Below are 20616 nucleotides of genomic sequence, written 5' to 3' on the forward strand. Positions count from 1 at the left end.
GGATGTGTGGAAACAAGTTCCAGTTATGACAACAGGTAAATGTGCAGGTGTCACAGTTGCAAAAGAACCAAAAGAAGAAAAAAAAAGAGAAAAGGTGGACACAAAAAAGAGAGGGAGGGGAAAAGAAAAAAAGGTGGAGGGGAGGGAGAAAAGAAAGAAAGGCAAATTAAAACCAGATCTTAAAAAATAGCAGCAATGAAAAACATTCAGAATACGAAGACTGATTTAGAATAAGTAGAGAGAACATGAGAGACAAACATTGCAATGTTACAGCAAAGTCATGTGGTTTAACAGTTTACAATGACACAGACAGGAAAACCGCCAAGCATCTTATTCCACTGCCAGTATAATCAGGTTTGTGTGTTATTCATCTGTACATGTGACTGCAAAATGAAGCTTTATTAAGGTGAGAGAGAAGGAAAAGACTTGTTTACTTACAGTTGACTACTCAGATGGAGAGAAACAGCATGTGTGTATGTTTGTGTGTGTATATGTATCGCAGAATGATGGGGCCATGCACGGGCTATGCTACATTAGCATCCCATCACAGCTCATTGCCTTAGTGCCAGCCATGTCCCCATGGCTTCATAAAGAAATACATTACGCTAATGACAGCCTGTCCTGTTAGTAACACAACCATCAACTGTGTGTGGGAGCGCTTAGTGTGTGCTTCCTTCTATTTACACATTACTGAGAATCTGAAAGGAAATGTGCTTAATACTTGGGTAACAGCAGTGACTTTCTTATAAAAAAAAAAAAACCAAGGGTGTATGTGTGGTTTAATGTCAGTTGCATCACCAGGAAACAAAAGCTAATCAACTCTCCGGAGAGTGGATCTATATGTAACCCTTGTAGCTATACACAAATGATCGATCTGGTCAGTCAATTTGAGACAGACACTGGAGGGAGTGTAATGAGAGAGAGAAAAAGTATGAAAGAGAAAAAGCGAGAGATAAAACAGTTAAATCAATAGGTATGGAAATGAGAATTTGAACGTTACTGTGAGATCTGATGAAATCTCCAGTTGCTGGATTAGTTAAGATGATGAATAACTGCCAAGTGCTTCAACAGAAGTAATGTAATGGAGAGAAATCTTACAGGATTTCAATAGTGCATAAGGTTTCATCCACATAATCCTGGTGTTTACAGTATGCAATTAGGTTTCCATCTGCCATTGATTTTCATATCTGCCATATTCATCTATGTCACATAAAACTGCAAAAACTAGATGGGAAGTGTTTGTATGGTGAAATTCTGATAGATTTTGCAGAGCAACATAATATAACAGATGTCTTGTCATTCTGTTGCTAAATTAGATTATAATTTTTGATTATTTTTATTGGAGGCACAGGTGTGCATGTAGGTATCTATTCAGAGATGCCCGAAAGAAGTTTGAGTAGTTGCCATTAAAATGTCTCCCCAAGTTTGTCGTACTGAGGCTAAAACTTCTCTAATGCAGCAAATTTATGTAGCCAGTTCCAAGAAAGAAATGTGCAGATGGATGATAACGGTGTGTGTATTCTGCAAGTGTCTATAAGTTGACTTACCCTGCACGCTGCTTTTTAGATTTGTCTGAGATGCCATCTCTTGACATGAGCTTGTTAAACACCACGATTCCAATAAGCATATTCACCTGCGAGAGACACAGAGGAGTGTTAGAGCAGGGTTGCCAAAAGGGATTCAGTTTTGTGCTCTGTATATAACAGTTTGTCTTGTATTCGTTTCTTAACGTTTCAGTTGATTGAAGATGACTTTTTAATTGTCCCAGAGACACAAAGCTGAAAGTGGCAGTGCGTTTGTTGTCAGTTTTCCCAGGCTGACATCTCTTTAGCTTGTCTCAGAGAGGTTATACACAGTTTTTCTTCTACCCAGCTATTACTTACAGTTACAGTTTTGAATCAATAATGTTTGACATAATGAAGAAACGATTGTTTCAAATACCTGAAGACCAAGTGGGACACAATCGCTAAACACTTGATATCTCAGCATCTTAGCACTGCATGTACTGTATATCTGTGCATGTTGCTCAAACAGGTGCTGTGCTTTGACTAAGGGACATATAAAGTATTTTGAAAATTAGATGTATTAAAATTGTCTTAAATCTAACCATGTAATGTAATGCAAAACTCTCCTATCATAAACATTACTTCTTACAATGTTCTAGGAATGGAGGCATAAATCCCTTATGGTGCAATCAGATTTGGAAAATGGTTTAAAATTTAAAAACCCAATTCCAAAAAAGTTGGGCTGCTGTGTAAAATCTACATAAAAACATCATAAACTCATATTTTATTCACAATAGAACATAGAAAACATATCAAATGTTTAAACTGAGAAAATGTACCATTTTAAGAAAAATAAGGTACAATAAGGTTTGAAAGGTAAAAATAAGGTTTGAAATTGTTGGCAGTAAATGTAATGCTAATGTGCAGCAATCTGTCCAGTGTGTCCAGGAAGAAATGATGTGCCAATTATGAAAGTATTCTGTAGAGTTTTCTTGTAAAAGTGTATATTTGCAGTCAGGGATTCTCACCTTGAGGCCTAACAAACCAAAATCATTTTTAAAAATATTTTATTCATGTACCAGTCTTTTTCACTGCTATTGCTGCCAGTGCATTGCTGCATGCCCAGTTGCATTAGTTGGCATAAACGTCGCTTTTAGGTAAAGTGCTGCACTTAATACAAACCAGAGAACCTCCAGTAATTAATATTACACTAAATAGTGGTGTATATATATATATATATATATGTATATATGTATATATATATATATATATATATATATATATATATATATATATATATATATATATATATATATATATATATATATATATATATATATATGTATATATATATATATATATATATATATATATATATAACTGATTGCTTCTGATCCTGGCTTCTCTTACTAATGAGGACCCTGCCAAACATCTGGCCATAGTGACCCAGTGATACAGATTCTATTAGACACATGCACTCACAAATCTGAGCCAAAGCTTGCCACAAGCAGACCTTTTGTTCCATGAACGCCGCCCATCTGGGAGATTTTCTACACTGGTGATATGTTCCTCATAATCCTCATTTTCAGCATTCTACCGCACTTTCTCTTATCCTCCTAGTTTTTCTCCATAGTGTCTCTGTTTTTTATCTGTTTGTGTTCAAATGGATATCAGTGGTGAGGTGTATTAGCAAAAATAACATTCACAGTCTAGTAAATGTTTATAGTGTGTATGCAATGCATTCCAGCTCTTATCCTAATGTGTCCTAATCTGAATGTCTGCCTGGATTCCTCTGTTACTAAAAGAAGCTTCTAGCAAATGGAAAATATTTTATATATTCTGTACACATCTGTTTTAAATCCTAAGCAAAGAGCTCAGTAGCTGAGTAGTTAAAGTCAGACTTCCATGTAGCCAGTTAAATTTTCAGTTCTGCAAATTTAGCAAAAGCTGCTGAAGCCTATTTCTTTGCTACATCTATGAAATACTATATCTTGCTGCCTTTAAAACCCTATTGCTCTCTCTCTGATCTTCTTCCCTCTCATGTACATACTGACAACTACCTACAATGTGCCAGATTGTGAGCACACTATTGTCATGCCAGTCATGTCTGGCCCCAGCTCTATGAGTCAGCGTCATCCTGCTCTGCTATTTGCCCAAGGCCAGGTTCATTAATTAGAGGAGAGTCCTGTGGGAAGGTCTATGTTTCTCTGCCCAGTGTCCCACTCTCATTACAGCTGTTTGTTAGAGTGGGGCCCCATCAACAACACTGGGGGACAGGGACCATCACATAGCAGCTGGGCCGTTGACTGTACACTGGCATTGTGACGGCAGGAACAGAGTAAAGATGGAAACTTACCAAAAAACACAAGACACCAAAAAGGCAATTAATAAAGATAAATGTCCCTTGGTTTTACATTAACATTTTATGTGGCTTTTCACAGAATGGTGAGCCTAAACCTGCAAGTCACACAATTTCATTAAATGAATAATAAATATTTTCTCTTAGAGGCAAACATTCATTATTGGTTTCTATGCAGCGTTTTCTAACTAGTAATAATGTTACCATTGGAAACCATTATTACATTATAATCATGAATTTTTATTATTGTATGGTCCTGTATTCATTTGCATCCCAAATATTAGGACATTACTTCAGAAACATGCATATCAGTATGAAAACCTCTGACACTGGGCCATGTGTCCTTGCTGTTACGCACTATGCAGGAGGTGTACAAGTAACAGAAAGTCCTAACACATGAGCACAAACAACTATACCTGCAGCAGTGGCAGCAATTACCAAACCAAAATTCAGCACCCCATCCAGACTTATTAAGCTGAGCAGTAGAAATATACGACCAGCAATTCATTTAGGAGAAATTAGCTAATCCCAGAAAAACCCACATACAACAGTACACAACAACAGATAATTAAAACACCACTGAGATGCAATCAATGCATTCAATTTTACTGTGGACCAATATAGAGCAATTAAACAAATTAACAATATGGTACTATGATTGTTAGTTGTATTTATGTTAAAAATATATGTATTTCTCATTTTTACAAAAATGAAATAGTCGTGACTCATACTTTAAAAGTGAAATATTTGGCTGGTAAGGTAGAAGAATCAAAATGCTCATCTTATCATTTTGTCATGCACACCCACTGGTGTATGTACATAGGAGTGAAGGCAAAAAGGAAAATCCTTAGATGTCAATAGGTAGCTGCCTTAAAGCTCTGAGTTTTGGAGGTAACTAAACATTTGTCAAATCTGCAACGTGACCAGTGAACTCAGTCTGGAGGAAAGTGAGGGAAAATGAGGGAAAGTTATATTAAGAGAGACTCACCAATACAATGACAGCAGCAGGCCCAACAAAGGCATAAAGCAGTCCGCCCTCCAAGGATAACCAGCAGCTAGAGAAAAAGAACAGGGAAATGTTTGCATGTGTAAAAAAATGACTCATGTCTTTCAGATTAAATTTCAGTAAGTATCACATTCACTTGAATGTTCTTAGCAAAGGATAAAGCAGTCATTTCTCTGTTTCTGTAAATACTGTTCTCAGTAGGGAGCAAATTGATTATGTACATTACCTAAAACATATCCTCAAACTGTAAATGGCCGTGTGAAATTTCATTTGGTGTGAAAACTGCTGAGGCTTAATGAGCTTCAGTGTGTCCTCCAGTGATGTCATCACAGCATACTGAAATCCCTCTGTTGTCTTAATTGCAGCTCAATAATGAGAAAGCTAACGATGGAAAAAACGCACGGCCTTTATATTAATGATGTGTTAAGTAAAGTGAGAGAGAACAAATATGTGCTGTGTTTTCATTGAATAAATTACACCATTGAGTGTTAACAGACCTTTTTGTGTGCTTTTCTTGTTTAATGGCAAACACATCAATAGTATTTTCAAATATTATGTTTATGTGTAAACAAAACAAGTGAAAGCTTTACATGTGCCACCTGATTGTTGAAAATTCTTGAATAAGATTACGAATCTTTCACAGTGTTTCCATCCATCTGTCCCTGTGTCTGTGTGGGTTTTCTCCAGGTTCCCCTTCTTCCTCCCACAGTCCAAAGACACACAGATTAGGCTTGCTGACAAGTCTGTATTATCCATAGGTGTGAATGTGTTTGTCTGTGTATGTCAGCCCTGTAATGTCCTGCCTGTTGGTCAGTGTGAGGTAGGATCGGCTTCTGCTCCTAAGTTAAATGACTACCTGGCTATTTAAAGTTATAGAGAAACACATGGGCGTTAATGTCAAGTAGACTTTCCACAGCCTGTCTTACAATTAGCATGAATGTGTGATTTGAAGAAGGCTGTATGCTGAAATGTGTTAGCAGGTCTGTCAAGCCAAATAAGTGTATATAATATTCATATGAGGTGATTCTTTTGTAATATATATATCAGAATTTTCAGCACAGGGGAAGCACACCTGTTTCCTTCATAAATGTTTATACCAAAATGCATTCAACATTTTGCTAAATGCATGCTGGCACAGGTATCCCTGTGAAAACGTGTTGAAATTAGATACATAGAGAAATACAGGAAAAAAGGACTATTATGTACATACAGGATTTATACATTCAGCTGTTTCCATATATTCAATGAAAAACTATGTGAACTATTGCCAAACACTACATAAGTGGTTGGCAATAACGGAAATGGATGGTGCTGTACCTCCAGCCCACCCAAACAGAATTCAGAAGTAAAAACTGGTACTGGAGAGTAAAGATGCAGTACTCACTAGCTGGCTGTGCCATAACCTCTTGCTCTGGTGAAACCCACTGACACCGCTACAACGAGGGCCGGAAGACCTGCAGACAGAGAGAAAGATGAAAAGAGTTAGGAAAGGATAAAAGGAGGTCTTATGCAGACACTCATGCATGTCAGACAAATAAGCTTCTCCAGACTGAGGAGCTCCATATAGTTTTTCCTATTCAAATGCTAAGCAGCCATGCAATAGTTTGTAACATGTGCATATATGACTGAAACAAACTAACCGCTCTACAGGTAAGCATATATGAGCTGCATGGGCTATTTGACACAAAGGTCTGACATCTTGACTGTTCATTTGCAGATCTTGCAGGTGACTACAAATGCAACACGTGCAAGGTGGGATCACATAAGATTGAAAAGAGCTTATGAAACTGTGCAGTATAGCTTGTAGTGGTCAATAAGTCATGCATTAATTAGCTAAATCAAGCAATTTGTGTATGTCTGCGTGTGGGTATGCCTGTCTGTAAATGAGAGAGAAAGAGAGTGAGAGTCACAGAGTGTGTGCCAAAAAAGAAGGAAATATGCTGGGCCCGTAATGAGCTTGGCTCTGAAATATTCATGTAATTAACAAAGCTGTGATTATGGCTGCAAATGAAAAGCAATTAGAAAAAGTCACATTAACATTAACAAATAAGATGGTGAGGAGCCATGGTAGTCCACTAACCAGCATGAGAAAAGTTTCAATTAGAAAACAACATCAATCCAGCATTTACTGATATAATATGGTAAACACACACCTATACGTATATGTCAGGCATACAGACTTCTACTGCTAATCTAATGCAGTCACACCCCAAAATCTCCTGTTTCCATGGCAACTGATTTCAATCACATAATTTGGGGAGAAAATTGCAAAATGGACGTGAGAAGGATAAGCTTTTGATCCTCTCCACTCTGCTCAACTGTTTCATGCATTTCATGGGCATCGGTAAGTGTAGCTGTCACACACAAACGTACGTGCGTGCACACTCACACACACGGTGTCAGTATCTCTCTCTGTCTGTGACTGTACAACATCTATACATTCTCCCTTCTCTGTATCAGGTAAGGGCATCAGTGACTTGGCAGATTATAGACTGGTGGGATCAATATCAAGTGAAATGAACAGACGGTGCGTGTGTTTGTGTTTGTGTGTGTGTGTGTGTATGTGTATGTGTGTGTTATGGGTTTCATTTCATGAGCTATCTCAAAGCATCTTACCAGGGAAGATGCTTCATATTGCTTAGTTTTTTGTTTTTGTTGTATCAGGTTGTAGTACATTGAGAGGCCAGAATAATAGCGGCATGGAGGTTGAGGGTATGTATGTATAGCATGGGTATGTATGAGCTGTGATGAAAGTCTTGTGGGAAATGGAGTCCTTGGAGCAGAAAATAATTGTATAAAAAGATTGTATGAAAAAGCAAAAAGGAAAAAAAAGAGCTAAATTAGAATAGAGCAAATGAAGGTTATTAAGTCTAAGGCAACTTCCCTCCCACATAATGTAACATTTTGTTGTGAAAACAGAATACTTGTATTTCTGCTTACCAAGTTATGTCACACAACAGTAGTTCAATTCAACACCCAGTTCATAATGTGTCTTCATTTGCTATGCTGAAAATACTCTGTTACACAGGGGTGGTTAATATTAGGTGCAACAGCAGGGTAAACGTTACAGTGAATGCTCCTTTGATACTCGAGAGTCTGAAAGGCACATACAGTGTACATGCACCCTCAGAGCAAAAAATATATATGTAAGAGTGTCAGAACAAATAAAATAAAAAAGTGGTGTGGAGAAGTTGTGGACCAAAATCTAAAGCCAGGTGCCACAAAATGTGCAGAAATAAACAACAGGTGGAACTTGAAGAGGGAGAGGTAGCCGATCATGGCCGCTGCCGCAGGCGTTACAGGGAGGCTGAGGAAGGACACAGTGAGCACGAGCTGAGTGTGAGTAGGAGTAGCTGAAGCTATAAGCATGGACTGGCTCCATGATAACTGGGACTCGCAGGCAGGGAGCAGAGAGATAGTGCATGTGCTATGCCATGGTGTTGTTGATGATGATTAATTAAATTAATGTTGATATTAAGATAAAATAACATAATCATAACACTTCTGTTGGTCAATCAGTTATGTTAAATAAGCAGCATAATCTATTTGACATGCAGTCGTAACTTCAGCTAATGTTATTTTTTGTCAGCATTGCATTGGCTAAGCCAAGATACCATCACAGTATGATAATTATATTAATAAGGAGTCCATTGATAAGGCTTCAGACAAAGGTTTTTACTATTGTATTGTATTGTATGTATTACTGTCTGTGGGGTAGCTCTCCACTTACAGTAAGTTCTATAGTAGTTCACCAAAAACCCTTTCTAGTAATTCCTACATCACCATGTTTATATAAGTAAATATTGTGACTTTCACTGTGTCATTTTCTGGTCAGCAGTCATGTTTGTGGGAGTGCAGTGAAGAGCATGTGAAAGCTTACCCCAGCCGAGGCACAGAAAACGCTTGCGAATGAGTCGTGACCTCATTTTGCCAATGACGGCCAGGTAAGACTGCCACGCCTCTGTCAGCACCCAGCAGAACGACGCCAAGAAGAAGAAATGCAGAAAGGCAGCAGTCACAGTACAGAGGCCCTAAAGTGAAAAGAATATCAGAAAGAAAGAGAGAGAGATTAAACAGGGGGCGACATTTTAAAGTAAGAAACAAAAGGTAATTTGTGTGAGGTGTCAAAATGAATCATCTCTTCGAACTAGGCAGCAGTAGAAAATGAAACCTGTGCAAAATAAAGAGGACAAAGGGAAAAAGGGAGTTTGATAAAGCACATATTGTGTAGAAGAATATAAGTTTGACCTGGATTTGCTGTGTTGCTAAAGGGCTTGGTCTGTGCAGGATCACTGCCATGTTTTGGAAGAGAATTGCTGCCATGTGCTTATTTGTTTATCATATTGCTTTACCTTGCTAAGTGTTTGAGACTGTCCCACCAAAATCAATAAATTGGAAGCCAGGATGGAGAGGCAAAAATTCACCAAGATGATCGACCTCTCTGAACGGATATACCTACAGATGATGAGAGACAGATAAAGAAGCAGAGAGTGGACAGATGTGAGGTATTAGTAATAATGACAAAATAATGAACTGAACAGTATATTTTTTGGTGTCTTTAGCTTATTTCACAATCTGTTGTATGTTATTTCAAATAACCATCAACACCTACTGTACTTATACCATTTTTTTCTTACTAAGCCTCAATAGAGTTCTAGCACAGCAGAGGATACAGACAAAATGATGTGTTTTATATATTTGCAGGAGGCCTGCTCTGTGAGAAAAGTCAGTGTATACTTCTGTGTGTATGCTCTCACCTCCAGAAGGCAGCATAGATTAGCATCAGGATGAGCAGAGCGGTGCAGGAGACCCCACAGCCCACCATGAGGGGTACAGAGGGCATGCTAGTAGGACCCATGTCCTGAAGAGGAAGAGAAGGAGGTAAAGATGAAGGATGGAAAGGGGAATATGGATAGTTAACCAAGGCAAATGTACCTTACTTGACAAATCCTAATATTTGTGGTATATTATTATACCAGTGACCTGATATTATGTTAGTTCAGCTTCAGATTCTTTTCCAAAAGAAAAACAAACTATATTTTTGACATATAGTAAAGCATATACTATCAGATAATTGAATGATTTGCCCAGGAGCACAAAACGACAAGTGTTTTTACTGTCTTTACACTGGCTGTAAGTAAGGGAGTTTGGCTTGCTTAACTGACTTAATACAGACTTAATCTGTAAAAGCTAAACTATAGGATTATTATTGATTTATAACAAACCCCCTATGGACCACTTACCCACTTAAGAGTATAATCGCAGCTTAAGAAGCTGTGATTATACTCTTCTCTGTTGCAAAGATGCATGAATGGAGGACAAAATTATGTTTATTTATTAGATGAACAAAGCTATTTTATTGGAAGCTACGGTTTTTGACTAACAGAGATAATTACTCCCACCAAAAAACCTATTTCAATTACCTTTGTGACCCTGCTTGATTAAGATTTACAAAGTTCAGACAATCCTTTGTTTTCCTGTCAGAGGGTTACCACTGATAACTGTATTCTTCATTAATCCTATTACCCCATTGTCCTCAATGGCTACTATGTTAGATGTTTCTAACACCCGCACGCACACACTCACACACGCACACAAAACAATACCTACAGCGAGGTGCAAACAATCCTATTTGCAAATAAGAAGCATAAAGCCAGTTTTCTCACTATTGTTATATGTCAGCACCAACAAGCATGACAAACAGCCTTAATGAAGGTGAACCCATATTTACTGTAATATCCAGTGTATTCAGAGGATTAGTATGGGAAAAGCGTATAAGAGCTGGACAGACAGATGTGGGAGGGAGAGTAACAAGTGATTGGAAAGAAACATGTTACTTTGCCTTAATAGATAGTACTTCTCAGCACATTTCCTCCTTTGCACTTACAGTACCTATTAACTCTTACACTCCCTTAGTCGAGGTAGCCCATTTTAATTATAGCACACTAATTATATGCAATTGCCTTTACTTAGAATTACAAGAGTCTATTAGATAGAGCTGGATAATCACACATAATTATTACACTATTAATTACACTATTCTGAAAGTTGCCACTTGTTACAACTAGTGCACCTATCTTGAGTGCTGAAATGTCACCCATGTAACTTTTCTTATAATTACTGTTTCAACAGCCTGTTATTTACTATGACTGACACATGAAAACTTATTGAGGCAGCCGACCAACTACCAAACTGGAGAAAGCACACAGAGCCTGTATGATGCAGACTCAAGAAAAGCTTACTCCTGCTGTACACCCATTAACACCCAGTGTACAATTTCATTTGTACAAGGGTAAAAGCACAAGACCACAGCACATAATTAAGCGATTTAGGTCATAATGTACAGTGCAACTGCTTTGCCTCTCTCATGAGGGTATGAACGGACGAGGAGCAGGCAAATGAAGCTGTGTGGGGAGCATACACCCCACTGCCTCCCAAATGGTCTTGATGTTTGGCTGCTTTAAAGTTCTCAATCACACAATTTACCTCAATTTACCTCCTAAGGTGGATAGTATTTCCTTTAATCCCAGAGATTTAGAACTTTACACACACATTGCACATAGTGTCTCTTACTCCAGTTCATGGTCATAGATACATATTCACATCCAAGCTGATGTGCCAAGTAATTGAAAGTCAGTGTTTAAGCTGCATGAATGTGTGTGTCTGTGTGTGTATGTGTGTTCAAGATGAGATGAAGGCAGAGGAGGAAAGCAAGAGAGAAGCCTTCAAAAACGGATAAAGAATTCAAGCTGAAAAGAAGGACTAGGAGATAAATTCAGAGAGAAGTGGAGCCGGTAGAGTTAAGGAGAAATAAAAGAAAGCAAAGACTAGAAGGAGGAAAAGAAAGATAGGGTGAAAGAAAACACAAGAGGAGTCAAAGCTTCCCTTTTAGTTGTTTTCCATGGCCCATCAAAGAAAACCAATTTCTCCAGAGGAAAGTGAAAGTGGAATAGGCTGGAATGCCAATATGGCTCACACACAAACACGCTAAGATGAGAATGGAGTTGAAACATAATCAAAACCGTCTCATAAAAAAAGGAGAGACCCCCCAAAAAAAGAAACAGCGAAAGGGAAAGGCCCAGGAGAAAACAGAGACTTACTGTGTTTGATATTATATAAAGAGTAAGGTCAAAGTATACACATGCATGTGTGCTTTTTTTTTTTTTTTTTTTTGTCAGGCCTGAGATCAAACATTGAGGATGCATAGGAAATGACAGGCACATGCTCATACATACAGCAATTGGTCCCTACAATGTGAATGACTGACACACACACACACACACACACACGCACGCACGCACGCACACACACTTACACAAGCTTATTGAATTTCCCTCTTTCTCTCTGATCTCTTTTACATTGTCTTAAAATTACTGCAGCTTCTACCACACGAGAAAATGAATTAATCTATATTCTTACTTGTAATTTACTTTATACACATTTTACTCAACAGACAATTTGTCTAACAGTGTTTCTTTAATTGGAAGGGTGAGGTTATGTGTGTGATAAGATTAAGTGTCTAAATTCATAATGTGGAAGGATTCTAGTCAGGAGGAAATGAAAATAAAATGCACCCACAAAGAGAAAACACACAAACAGAAAAGATCAGGCTTGAGGCCACAGCGTCACACAAACGCCTTGTCCTAAATAGATACAATGATAGTATATTGAGGTTGAAGGAGAGATGTGACTGTGTTTTGTGTGTGTGCAATATGTGTGTGACAGGAGAGCAAAACACAAAGAGACACTACAGATTAGAAAGAGTGTGCTGAGGCTCTGCTGTATATGGCCAGGCTCCCCTGGGCAGCTTGGCTACCATGTGATGGAGAAGATAGCTATTTTCAGCTCAGGAAGTTTAACCTACTTATCTCTTCTCACTGACAGTCCTCCTCCTCCCACTCCTACCTATCCCCTCCCTCTTCTTCTCTCCATCTCTGTACCTCCAATTCTTACCCCATTTCCTCTCTACCTTCACCTCTCACCCTGCTGCTGCTTAGCAGTAGGTCTCTATCCTCCTGCCCTTCTACTCCATCTCCATTGGTATTAATTCTTATCTATTAACTTAGATCCTCATTCCTAATGAGGGACAAAATAAACATTTAATATAGTACATGTAGTAGGTCATAGTCTAACAGTGAAAATGATATGTCTCTAGTGAAATTCTTAAAAAAAAAAAAAAAAATCCACTGTATGCTTCAAAACATTTTTATTTAATATTTGAAATCTTTTTAATCTTTTTTGCCCTATAACATTTCATACCAAAAAATAAAATTAAAATTAGTGTTTTGACATTATCTTACAAAGGTATATGACTGTTATACAAGTTATTCTCAACATTTCATTATTTGCCACCTCTGGTTAAGGTTTGGGTATTTCAAGTGGAGCATAAGTTCCTCAGCTGCAGTGAATTACTTTGCGTTGAATGTTAATGTTGGCATGTTAACATGCTCACAGTGATCTAAGGTGTTTTTCATTTTACAGTTTTATCTTTGCTTTCTACTGTAGAGATACCATGCCACAAAAAAAATCATTGTAAATAAAAATCTTATTTAATATGATGATCAATGTGTTGGTATATGTATACATTTGCAGGTATTTATTAATTCTCATGCAGTATAACATTATTCCATACAGGTTGTGAAAATGCCATGCCCCTTGTGAAATGCTGCATAATTGTTGAAAATGTTGCTCATTCAAAATTGAAGGTATATATCAATCCAAAAGTGTCCTGTCAGTGTGTGACAATCTTGCAAGCCTGACAAGGTGACTTAAAATATAAAATCATCACAGAATGTGTTGACCTTATCTTCGGGTATTTTTAACATACCTCGCATATCATGTGTTTAATATTTGTTGAAGAAAAATGTACAGTGTCCACCACAACACAACCTAATTCAATACAAAGCTCTAAATTAAATTAAATTGTTTCCTCAAAACCATCTTGTTCTAATTATAGATACATAATACAGAACTTTATAAAAGTCTCAAATTTTACATAACATGAAACAATAGTAAATGGTCTTATAATTGTATAAGGCTTTTCTATGCTCAGGTGCACTTAAAGCAGCTTTTACACTATTTTCCCATTCACGCACACATGCCCCTGAATAGAATCAAAATACATCTATATACATGTATATTCTCTACCAGCCATACTCAAATTGTTAATAAGCATTCTCGGACTGTATGCACAATACAGTCTGAGAATGCTTATGCTTATGCTTATGCTCCATATCATATCCAAAACAACGCCTTCTACTCGATTTTAACAAATTACGTTAATTAGCATGTCAACCTGTTCTTAATTCAATTCATGTGGCAAGACATTCGGAGATTGTAATGCAGTTCCACACAGAATCCCTTATAAATTTTTAACATTCCTCATCTTTTAATTGCAATTGACAAGTGAAAGATATTTGCATTCTGTACCCTTGTAGTCTTACTTCTACAAGGACAGCCCTTGTTTTCTTTGTACAAACTCTTTCCAGTTAGTTTATAAGTTAAAATATGAGTTGCCATCTTGTTGAACCTTAGTCATCCCCATCGTCCCTCCACGATCAGATAAGGTATCTTGGGCATTACTAGTCCCAATAATAGACTCTGCTGTGAAATTTTTTCAGTCTGATTAAGTGCCAGTGAGCACTAATGACAGCACAGAAAACAGACTCAATTCATCTCAGGTAGACCAAATAACTTCATAAAACGGATTGGACCAAAGGCAGTTAGCATGGAGGAACAGAAGCTGTGAGAAATCCTTTACAGGAGAAGCAGACATCACTTCACATACTCTCCTTCAGAGAAAACTGCTTTGATACAGTAATTGGCTTATAGATGAGTTATGGAAACACAAAAGGTGCCCCCTCTTCTTCAAGCCTACTGTGTTATTTTTCATCTCCTAGCCAATGTGTGAGCTTGTTTGTTCGTCTGTGCTGACTGGATCAAGGTCTCAGGTGCTGTTTGAACCACTGACCTTTTCACTCACAATTCTGGGTACCTGCTTAGGCAAGCATGAGCTATGATTCCCAATGCAGCTTTGAAAGCAAGTTTGAGAGAGGTACTTAAAAATTTCCACATCAGCACAGCTAGGAAAGTGGATTTATGTGATGACACAAATCAAGCCAAGTAACTGACTTCATTAAGTACAGACACAAAACTGATGTTCGGAAGGCCAACTTCCTGGATACATCCTTCAACTCCAAATCCCATGATCCCTACGAGAATTGTGGAGACAATGAGATGAGATGAGATGAGATGAGATGAGATTAGTTGAAATGAACTAATCCCTGAAGTGAAATTCAGTGAGTATAATAATAATGAGTATATGATAATATAATAATTTAATGACTACAGGTCTGTAGGGTTTGTATTCTCACTGCAGTCATTTTTGGAATTAAGTGGTTTGGTTTATTGTCTGGCTTCATGACCTCACTCAATCAACTCCTCTTTCTCCATCTGTCTCCTGTGTTTCTCTGAAGTAACAACCTCGGTCTGATAGCAAAGGTCTCTATAGATACTCACAAACATACACACACACATACAGAAATCTCAGAGGCTATAGAAAGTAAACAGGATTAACTGGCTATCCCTCACTCCACTGTAAACGGCCTGTAATGGCAGCACTGCTTCTAAATCCCTCCATCTCTTTTTCTCCTCCTCTCCCTGCCTCCCTTTTCTATTAAACATGGAGGTTAATCCTCAACCCCCCTTGTCCCTAGTGCCGTGGCCCAGGATAAGCTGTCAGAGCTGGGCTGCTGATACTCAGCTCTGCTCCAACAGCCACACAGCCTGGACACAGCACAGGAGAGTTTGTGTGTTTGTGTGTGTGTGTGTATGTTTGAGCATCTAAATGTGAATTGTGCATGCATACTTATGTGTGTGAGGGTATATAAAAGTGCAAATATATATAACTATATGTATTGGTGTTTGCATGTCTAGATGTGGCTGGGTTTTTTATGTGTTGCCAAATTCAATCTGTCTCCCCTTACACTTTTATAGAATCCAATCTCAGCTGGAATAAAAAGCTAACTCTGGCGCACCCTAAAGCAACAAAGTGCACTCAGTACTGGCCATAACAGCTCCTGACTGAGAGCCATTGACACAAAAACACTGACCCATACCTTCCTGTCTTCAGCACTAGGCCTAATGGTGGTACTGGGGGCTGGATGATGAATCGCTAATGACTAACACACTCTTCACAAATGTCAATGTGTTTTCCTGCCTAGTCCTCTTTCACTCAACAGGGCTGACCTGCTTGCTTTGTGGGAAAAGTCAATATTGCTCAGTTGGAAGAGGAGTCATAGGAACTAGTAACAGTGGCCAGAATGACATGTTCAGTTCACAGGTCGTAGCCATCGTGTTTTTCTATATAATGAGAATTAATATTTCCTGGAGTCCTGTCATAAGTTAATTCATAATTCAAGCTTCCAAATAAAATGATGAACAACTGCAGGCTATCAACCTTTTTTACCCTCTTTGTGATTAAATAAAGAAAAGAGAAATATCCAGGAGAAGAAGAAAAGCCAAAATAAAACTCAAACCTCACAAGCTTGTTGAGTATTAATGATTGACACCTTGGCAGCCTTTAAACTATGCAGGGTAACTAAAATGTAAAGGGCTAATCAGTTATATCACTCGGTTATATCACTGGTGACACATGCAAGGTGCAATTTGGCTTATCCAAGTTTGGATGGATTAGATGTCTTGATCCATCTGAGTAAAAGTTCATGACACCTGTCACTTGGATCCATCCTTCCAAATGTGAAGGTCACCAGCAAAAAAACTGATGACTGGTTATTGTCATTTCATTATGGGAGGGAGACAGACAGTATTTCACTTGACAGTACTTCTATTTGACACCTTTACAATATTTCCAAATCAATCTAAATTAAAATGATTGGATGTTTAAAGAAAATTAGCATAGATGGAGGAGCAATCCCTGGTGCCCTTAGTCCTTGTAGTAAAATTCTCATTCAAACGACAATTGCATTAGAAAACCAATGGTTCTTTACAAGCCTGTGAACATAAAATACAGAATGTGAGGCATAAAAAACTTAACTGTTTTGTTAAGTAAATCAAATCACAGAGTTTCAAATGTTGTTACAGTGCATACATTGCTAAAAGTGGGCTGCTACTGGGAAAACAGAAAATATAATTTACAACTTAAATAAATACATTTACTTAGTATGACTGGATTTGGATGAATATGGCAACCATGGCACCATGTATTGTTCCCAACAGCAATAACAATGCATTTCCAATTTCCTTCAGCTCTAATTTTCTCTGCTGACTGACTTTTCCTCCACAGCAGCTGCAACCGAGCCGCCTGTGGTTACTATTAGTGTTTATTTTCGCACAAAATTGTTTGTAACTTTCAGTCAAGTGAGTTATTTGCATAATTTTATTTACCGGGAAATAAAGACATTTTAGTCTAAATATTGTCCTGCATTTTCATTCTTTATGTCTTCTACACATTTTAAGATACAGGATGGTGATTACATCCCGTTCATTCCTCCTTCATCTACACTATCATTTTAGTAAAAAAGGAGAATATATTTTGGTTTTCAAATTTTGCTGTTTATTTGTTTATAGTCTTTTGTTTCTGTTGGGAAAATTAGGTTGTCAATAAAAAACTGTCTTTAAATTAGATCTGAAGAAACTTTTTTAAAAACTGGTGATCACAACATTATCCAGTAGATTCTTCAGCTGCCATCTTTTTCTGTTAAGAAATTGTATGCCCAGTTTGTTAAATCAATGTATCTGAATGATGAATTATTATATATTTGTGACACCCATGATGTGTTTTTTATACTCAAGTCATAGCTAGGAATGATATTCCACTCATCAGCCTTTTCCTTAATGTTGATGCACTAAATAAATAAAAAGTTCCAAGTCTTCATCTCTGCCTGTGAGCAACGGAAAGAAGTTGTGAACATAACAGAGAGCTGTTGCTTATTCACACATGCAGCAGTTACGAGCAACATTGTCATTCATTTCGAGTTGTGTTTGTGTCCACTTGATGGATGTAAATCCAATATTCACCCGCTTGCAACTAATTGTTTCTGTCTGCCATTTGGTGCTGTGAAAGTACAGTGGGTTTTAAAAGTTTTTTTTTTCTCTTTTGCTACAAACAGCTGCATGCTGTGACCAAAAATGATTGGTGTGAGCAGGTGGAGTAGATCCAAACTTTCCATGGCTGAAGCCTGAGCTGAAACGATGAAGTTCCATATAGTTGAGGACAGCTGTAGATTGAGATGATAATCTCTGTAGGGTCATTACTGCAAGAAACCCCTTTAACATTGTCATTTCATAGATATTTACTAATAACATGTTGATCATATCTGCTTTAAAAGAACATACTTCAAAACCAGATTGGATATTAACAATCCGCACTATGATGAGATATAGTTTTCATTTTGATGCAGAGCACATGTAAGGACATTTACATTTTAAACAGTAATGTGTTTTGAAGCAGCAGGTGGGAATGAGCAGCACTGGAACGGAAGCAATGTTTTACACTGAACAGGTTATACAGAGATAGATGTCCATATAAGTGCACAGCCCTTCATCTCACAACACTCTGGTTGTTAATGTATTCTCACTCACTGTGGACAACATCTCCTTTCTGTCTCTGTCGTTCTCTTAGTTCAGAGTTACCCTATAGTGCTTCCTGGGAATCTGCTTTGCTGTTTGCTGCTCCATTTTCTAATCTACCCATTGAGTAAAGGAAAAAAAAAAAAAAAACTACCATATATTCTAATGTTCCACAACACACTTAGCCAAACTACAGCTCCCTGCACTCTCTAATTACTTCATGTAATTTGTTCTTGCAGGCATCAGGTGCAAAGTAAACTCAGAGACATATTAACAGCCAAAAGCAAAGAGAAGATTTTGTCAAATAGCAGTGGCATAACAGCTGAAAGCACCGACAAAGTGAAAACGTGGAAGTGACAAAAGTGCAGTGATAAGGATGAAAGGTTGAAGCAAGGGAAACTGATAAGGAGACACATCACTGGAAAATAGGGCAAAGAAGACAAAGGGGAGTAAAAATGTTTAACCCTAGTTATTAAAAAAACCTAATTGGATTAGGTGTGTATAGAACGAAGGTGGAATAAATAGGGTCACAGTGTGATCACTTATGCAGTTAATGAATTACAGGAGGATGGGTAAATATATCTGTACAGGCATTACCCCGAACTGCTAAAGACTTATTTAATCACATTAAAACCACACCTCAAGCCGTGTGAGCTATTTATAGATGTGCAGGTTGCATGCCGCAGGCAAAAATCACACACAGACACAACATATTCTCTTTTTTCTCTTGAAAGCACTTTTCTCTGCCATCACACAGAAGTAACTCAGAACAACTACATCAACTCTTAGCACAAAAAGGTTAAAGCATGGTGCAGCGTGGCAGGCAATCAACATATAACTTGCCCTGTTATCAAAATGGTATCTTGATCAGTATAAGACTGATCACTCCATTGAGGTTGCACCTATTTTCCTCCAGTGAAAGATGCCTGTTTTGAGGTAAGACATGTCATTCAAACTCCATCATTCACACCACTATCTATACCTCCCCCCGTAAGTTTAGCAGTTCACAATAAAATCCAACAGAGAAGGACACCAGCTAAATTCATATTATAGCAACTCATCAGTTCGCTGACCTGGCCCCTGGAAGCTGTTGCCTTGTTAGCCTCCAGGTCCCTTACAGTACAGAGTATACAGTGGTGACTCACCGGGTCTTTAGCTTGCTGCGCTAACACGGCGTAGGTGGATATCCTGCTGCACAGGCATTTGGTGTGGACAGCGGTTGACGCGAGCGTTTGGCAGCCTTCTGTGCCCCAGTTTTCTGCGCCAGCTTCCCTGGAGGTAGAGAGAAGTGTTGGGGGTGGGGTTGAGGGTATCACAGGGGACATAAATAGAGACTGTGAGTTAAAAACAGTCAGATGACTACACACACCCATCAAAAGGTTCAATTCATGGGGACAGAGAGTTTCAGAGGGCAGGAGCTTTTCATCAATTTCACCAAGTTCACCCATTCACTCGGTTTACTATGCAGTGATCAGCAATCACACACATTTACACTCTTTTACTCTACTGGCATTAGAATCCAATGTCACATGCCCACTTGTTCTTGAGTATTCTGTCTGTTAAGCACTCTAAAGACTTTCTTTCCATTGTTTTTCTCTTGGATCTTTTCTTCTACCCCATCTCCTTTCCCATGGAAGAATACCTGAAGAGTCTCAATGCCTTGAGGAGAAATGAACAGGGCTACATCACTTAACACTTAACAAAAACCAGTGTGGTTTAAATGGCGGAAAGAGGTTGTTCAGCACTAAATGGTCAATTGCTTTGACAGCCAACGAAGGTAGTAGAGTGCCCAGAATCTCATACAATAGAACCTTGTACACTTTATTGCTCTACATCTTTCTCTTCTTGCCTTTATTTGCCCCTCACCCCCACCCCCTCCTCCATTCACCTCTCTCTAAATGCTCTCAATTGAAGGTTGAGTGTGGAGGTCGATCAATAAGATTCTAACTGAACTAATTATCCTGGCAGCCCACACTACATATTAACCTTATCTTTAACCCTGGATATACTTCCATTCTAGCCACCAGAGACAGGCGGCAGATATAAAAGCAACTGGCCAGATGTTCTGATGGGGTCAAGGCCAACTTCATGATTGATAAGTAAAACAACAGCAGGACTTAAAGGCCCTTTTCAATAAATATCTGTGTATGAGTAAT

At 38.2% G+C, this 20616-nt stretch overlaps 1 protein-coding gene across 1 annotated transcript in view; it reads right to left on the minus strand.

Annotated features, from left to right (window-relative positions):
* adgrb2 (adhesion G protein-coupled receptor B2) overlaps positions 1-20616 on the minus strand; it is a 138668-nt gene that overhangs the window by 35197 nt on the left and 82855 nt on the right. Inside the window, exons 16-22 of the mRNA XM_026300500.1 lie at positions 19606-19732; positions 9628-9731; positions 9223-9325; positions 8751-8901; positions 6255-6324; positions 4853-4919; positions 1548-1633 (exon numbers count right to left, since the gene is read on the minus strand). Of these exons, the coding sequence (XP_026156285.1) occupies positions 1548-1633; positions 4853-4919; positions 6255-6324; positions 8751-8901; positions 9223-9325; positions 9628-9731; positions 19606-19732 (708 nt within the window). The remainder of the gene's footprint in view (positions 1-1547; positions 1634-4852; positions 4920-6254; positions 6325-8750; positions 8902-9222; positions 9326-9627; positions 9732-19605; positions 19733-20616) is intronic.

The sequence above is a fragment of the Mastacembelus armatus genome, chromosome 11 (genome assembly GCF_900324485.2).
Source record: "Mastacembelus armatus chromosome 11, fMasArm1.2, whole genome shotgun sequence".
Classification (NCBI taxonomy): domain Eukaryota; kingdom Metazoa; phylum Chordata; class Actinopteri; order Synbranchiformes; family Mastacembelidae; genus Mastacembelus; species Mastacembelus armatus.